This window comes from Cibotium barometz, chromosome 22, assembly GCF_041138505.1.
Source record: "Cibotium barometz isolate CiBa-2024 chromosome 22, ASM4113850v1, whole genome shotgun sequence".
NCBI lineage: Eukaryota > Viridiplantae > Streptophyta > Polypodiopsida > Cyatheales > Cibotiaceae > Cibotium > Cibotium barometz.
The window spans coordinates 31967851-31973857 of record NC_141067.1 but is presented as its reverse complement, the minus strand read 5'-3'; the positions used below and the strand labels follow the sequence as shown (position 1 = coordinate 31973857).

Genomic DNA, 6007 nt, shown 5'->3' with positions numbered 1-6007 from the left:
GACGGAGAGATTAAAGGAAGCAGAGAAAATAAGTGAAGAAGCAACAAGCAAAAGTAGTCCCAAAGGAGGACTTAAATTCCCATGCTCTTTTGCTAGGTTAAAAAATCATGATCTCTGTAACAAATCGTAATGAAAAGTGTGAATCCTTGATTTGCCTGAGGTAGTTGGTGTGAATTTTCGAGAGTGCACATGATAGGGTTTAGTGTGAAGACTTAAGTGTCAGTTGTCTGAGAGTGCTGGAAGCAATTTGCAATGTGATGCTAGTAGTGTGCATTGAGTGAAGACCAGCCTACGTATTGATGTTTTCAAGTCCAAAAACCAAAACAAAAAAAGGTGCAGGATTCCAAAAAATAAAGCTGAATAACCAGTATTGAAAACTATAAACTGTTCTTTGAAAGATAGTTGGGAAAGGGAGTAACAGGTATGCCTAGTGAACCACCTGAGCATATAAGCCTTCTGCTTTGGATCATAAAGAAACTTTAATCCTCAACACCTCAAGGTGCAGCTGTTTTGTGATACACTGCATCTATTCACTTACTGAAAAATGCCATGGACTTCCTTTCGAGAAGAACCTTGCTTGCTGTGTGCCAAGACTCCACCATACAGACACTTAATCTGTTGTAGCGTGACTTGTGTTTATGCATAGAGAGCCTTCAAGTCATCGGCAAACACTTTCCTCAAGTTCTCTCTCTTAAGTTTCAAGGCTGCTGTGACTAGACCACTCTCTGGAGTCCAAGGTTCTGACAAAAGCTTGATTTTTGCTGGTATTTCAAATCTTTCTAACTTAACATTTTTTCCCACCTACAATGGAAAGTGTTGGCCACGTTAGTGTGAGCAAAAAGCACGGTTATTGCATAAACTGGGACCAATTTTAGTGGGCTAAAGCACTAGATGTATTCAGCATACTGGACTTAATTTTGGCCACATTGGTGTCGAATTGGCAAAGATATCATATAAAAGCACTTCACGTATGTACTGAGCAATACTCTGGCATGCTTGATGACGATGCAAAGCTATCTTACTTACCTTTTGCAGTGAAAGAGTAACCTCATTGATTGCCTCTTTACTTTGACATAGTTTGTCAAAGTCCTTGTATTGAATTCCTTGCGTTTGAGCCCAGCTTTCAAGGGCTGCTTGTGATGCAACTAATATCGCAACAACATAGCTGTGAAAAGGATCAGCATGTACCATAATATTCTCCACATACGGGCTAACCACCAGAATAGCTTCCACCTGTAAAAATTCAATATGAGCACATTTGGAATTTCACCAACTCCCAACTCTAGTAAAATTTGGCCAGCTTCCACCCATGATTACAGCATACCTTCCCAAGTGAAACATATTCACCATGTTGAAGCTTGACAATATCTTTTTTCCGGTCAACAATTTCCAAGCACCCATCTGGGTGGAATTGACCAATGTCACCTGTGTAAAACCACCTTGTACCTCTCTCATCTACCTGCACGTTGCATGTAATCAGCATCCCAGATTCCACAACCTATCCGCATGAGGACATTGAAAACACAAAAAGCTATGATGTGCACCTTGTAGACTTCATCTGTTTTAGCTTGATTCTTAAAATATCCAGGCGTAACACTGGGTCCTCCAATGAGAATTTCGCCCCTTGGCATCGGACTGTCTGTTATTGTATATCCTCCTTCCTCCCAGTTGATCAACTGACGAATAAACAATAGACACACATTGAGCTTAGACTGCACCTCACAAAGAATGAACCCTCTTTTTGACTAGAGAATGAAATAGCAAGATACCTTAATATAACAATGTGGGACAGGTGGACCAACACGTCCAACTGTACTATCATCCCATTCGGAGAATGTAGCTCCAGCACATGTCTCGGTAAGGCCGTAGCCTTGGCCAATTGGTGTCCTGGCCATAACACAATTTAAAGACGAGTTCATAAATCTAGGCACTTCAAAAAATTGTCTATGCACTTAAAAATGTTCAGCACAATTTGCCTAGCTAATGAAAAGATTATCAAGTGGGTTGATTACAATCTAATCCAGTAAACCAATTGGTTATGAAAGAGAGGCTCTCAATGTGACCTGTCATGAAAAGAGAGAGAAAGAGGTGAAGGAGCACATTGGTACAGTCTATACCACAATGTATTCTAGGGTTTCATGATAAAAAAGATTTTGTGCTTCTAGAGAGGAAGCCTTGATTTTGACCAGAAGGTTAACCATATGAGCCAACCAAAGCAATTTATCTCTTTAGAGAATTCCACAATTGCAGCCATGAACAAGGTCACAATTTGTGACTCACATTGAAATATAGCCCCATCTATGATTGCCAGAAAAGAAATTTACCCAATGCAGATGTTGATAAATCTTTGTGTGTCGCCAGAAAGTGGAGCCCCACCAGAAAGCATGCCACGAATGCGCCCTCCGAGAACAGCTCGAATCTTCTTGAAAACTAGGGTGTCCCAGAGAAGCTTTTCCAGACCCCAAGCTCCAAACCAGCTCCCTTCCATGGCTGCTAGTCTCCTTTGGTAGGCAATGTTGAATAGTTTCTTTGAAACTCCCCCTTTGGCCTCCACCTATGGAATCACAATAAAAACTTACTTCAATCCTATCAATAATAGAAGCTCAACTTGTGACACCACGAAGTCATTAGTAGGACGATTTACCATTTTTCTAACACCATCACGAACCCGATCAAGGATAGCTGGAACTGCAGTCATGAGAGTTGGACTCAACTCAGATGCATCACCCTTAGTGCCTTTCTTGATTTTACTTGATGTATCAGTTAAAGTTAAAGGAGTGCCATAACCGATTGCAGCTCCAGTTGCACATATAGTACACTGCACATGTCCTTAGCAAAGTAAATCACTAGAGAGACAATCAATAATGATCAACTTGAATTTTAATTGTAGACTAACAGGAAACAGCTGAATACCTCAGCAGTTAGTTCAAGAACATGGGCAAGTGGTAGATATGCCATATACACATCTTTAGAATCTAGTTCTGGAACGAGATGCATAACACCAGCAACTTGAGCCACCATGTTCCCATGAGTCATTATCACTCCCTGTAAGAAATTCCAGAACAATTCTAAAATCAATAAATGCATGAGGGTTTCAGGCTCTACAAGTATGCGCCTCAAACAACATTTTATGCAATTTGGCATCCTCACCCCAGATTTATTACCATGTCAGTTGGTAAAAACACTGAAAACAAAAGTAAACCTCACCTTGGGCAGACCTGTGCTTCCACTAGTGTACATTATAACTGCAACATCTCCTGCCGCAGGCAAGTCTGGCTGCAATGGAGATTCCCGTCCTAACCGTTCCACTTTATCAAAGGGGGCAATGACCCAGGTGCTCGGAGTGCTAGAAAATGATGGCTCAGACGTCTCCCCCAATTCTTGCATGTACACGACACGCTGAAGTGACTCGAACTTCTCACCTAAGTCGATGAGCTTTTTCATCTGCTTTTGGTCGCAAATAACTGTGGTAGCTTCTGTCTGTCACAAACCAACTGACAAGCGTGTTACAGACAGCTCAATATCTGCAACAAAATCAGACTCGGTTCCGAATTATCATTACAACGCCCAAATTGATTGTCAAACTCTGAAATCACACAAGCAGCATCATGCTGTTACCTCATTTAAACAATGTACAAGGGCATCTTCGCCCAAAGATGCATAGATAGTAACCACTGAAAAATTGCGACGGAAACAACCCTGAAATACAGCCAACCATTGATATGTTAGCCTGTTCAAATTCAGGTGTGCCCAAACAGCCAAACATTGATGAAATAGAATGATAAATAAACTGACTGCTGATAATTTGCCAATTAGTATAACAATAGATACAGCACCCTTCATTTCAATACTTAACATAGTCGACACCCAGAATCAAATGACAAATCCTACATGCGTGCCGCTGCTCATTTAGGAGCTGCAGCTTCAGAAACATCCTAAAGCTCAGTAGGCAAAATACTAACCTACACCAGCATGGGAGGAAACTTGCAATGCATAGTTAGAGAGAGAGAGAGAGAGAACGTGAAAAGGGGACAGGGGGAGGAAGGATAGAGGTAACATGGTTGCACACTTCTTATGATGAGAACAACCAAGTACCAACTTATCGTGCATTAAGAATGGCATATACTTGTAATGTGTGGGAAAACAAAGGAAGGCATGTTTGCACAACTTACTTGCAAAGCGATGAACCAATCAGCCCGCGTTTCGGCAAAGATGGCACACCTCTCCCCCTTCTTATGCCCAAGGGCTACAATGCCTGATGCAAAGTTGCAGGCTCGCTCAAAAGTTTCGCCATATGAAGCCCATGCGTATCTCCCAAGTGTCAGTTTCTCGAAAGCCCTGCCATCGCTACCAGCCTCAAGCTCCTTCTTGATGAGCTCCCGTGTCCCAAGCAGCTTCTGCGAGGTGTGCATCTTGCATGCCTGCTCAAAGAGGGTAGCTAGGGTTGTGGCACCCTCCCATGGCGTTTCCACAAGGGTTTCGAATCTGTGGTTCCTCTTTGCCAGACCAGGCTCCCCTCCCACGTCTACTGTCACCCCTCTTTCCTTACCATTCTTGACCGACCTGCTCTTTACCACAAAGCCTAACACCACAGGGAGAAGGATACCGATGAAGATGGGCCCCATGGCAGCTTTTTTCTTGATGAGAAGCTGCTTGCGGTCCTGCGTTTTCTGAGGTCCTGCAAACACACATGGCTAACGTCAGCATCCCGAAAAACCCTAAAAACTAAGAAAATCAGGCACTCGGCAAGGTAAACGTAATTGACTCTAAATTTCAAAAACGAAGAGAATCGAGCAATCAAGACACCACGGGATAAGAAACCCTAAAATCTAAGAGAATCGAACAATTCATGGAAACCCCAAAATCTCAGAGGGAATCAAGCAAAGAGCTAAAGCGCCAGACTTGAAAAACGCCAAAAAAAAACCCCCAAAAAAAAAACTGCTACTTCTTGATCTCTCTCTCTCTCTCTCTCTCTCTCTCTCTCTCTCTCTCTCACACGCACGCACGCACGCACGCACGCACGCGCAAGCGAGTACGCACCATGACGAAACAAAAGAACAGTCAATAACCCTAAATTTCAAGCTGCAAGAACAGGGAGACACCCTAATTTTTTCAAGCAAATCTACCCGGAGGGCGCGAGCTCGAGATGGAGAGAACGATGGCGAGCAAGAAGATGCTACAGATTCTTCAAGCTGCAAAGCTAAAAACAAAGTTCAATGGCCGTCGGCATCGGTATAGCCGTATTTACAAGGAAAAAAAACACACAGACAAGATTTATAAATTTTAATTTGGCCAATCAAAACTCTTCACGTGTCTGGTACACACAAGCCATGTTTTTACCGACACTTGTCCGGCCGTGCAATACCTAAATACAAATACACAATAGACCCACTTATATATATATGTATATATATATATATATATACATGTAAAAGTTTATTATATATATATATATATATATATATATACATGTAAAAGTTTATTATTTCATTGCCATTTAAAACTTGTAGAGCATACATACACTCATGGAGAGTGTTCACGTGCAAACTCGAGAGATGCCTAAATGAAATTCGATTCTTTACACATAATCACTTTCTGCACAAAGTGATACCGAATCTCAATGTGTTTTGTTTTCACATTATCCTCTACACGGTGGTGGTGGTTATTAGATTTCTCAACCGATCTCACCAATGCTACATGGCGATTATGGGGAGCCTCATGGATTATTAATAGTGGACCGGTTTGGAGACGGTAGCTAAAGTAGCAACTTTAGTGGTCTATCATGGAAGGGCTAGAGGAGCAACACCCATCAACAATGAAGACTATAGGGTTCACCTTGTTTCAATGAAATTATTGCCAAATTGGTAATGTGAGAAAAGACATTGTGCGATGTAACACAAATTCACATTTAGATGAAAAGAGGATCTATCATGATAGGATTGATGCACAACGTGCACAGTATTGAACAACTTATTCCCAACATGTGGTGTATATAGAAGATACAAAA

At 41.8% G+C, this 6007-nt stretch overlaps 1 protein-coding gene across 2 annotated transcripts; it reads right to left on the bottom strand.

Annotated features, from left to right (window-relative positions):
• Nucleotides 1-341: 341 nt before the first annotated feature.
• On the bottom strand, nt 342-5263 carry LOC147626542 (long chain acyl-CoA synthetase 9, chloroplastic-like). Of its 2 annotated transcripts, none has more exons than XM_086816603.1 (12): nt 5127-5263; nt 4173-4678; nt 3619-3699; nt 3208-3480; nt 2914-3045; nt 2645-2818; nt 2325-2554; nt 1770-1887; nt 1545-1676; nt 1325-1459; nt 1027-1233; nt 342-801 (listed from the first exon to the last, which is right to left on the bottom strand). In XM_086816603.1, exons 2-12 carry the CDS (start codon nt 4623-4625, stop codon nt 637-639), a joined length of 2100 nt encoding a protein of 699 aa, XP_086672729.1. In that variant the 5' UTR covers nt 4626-4678; nt 5127-5263; the 3' UTR covers nt 342-636. The 2 variants fall into 2 exon arrangements, with proteins under 2 accessions (XP_086672729.1, XP_086672730.1); XM_086816604.1 differs by having other exon boundaries at nt 5103-5246.
• Between the last annotated feature and the right edge of the window lie 744 nt (nt 5264-6007).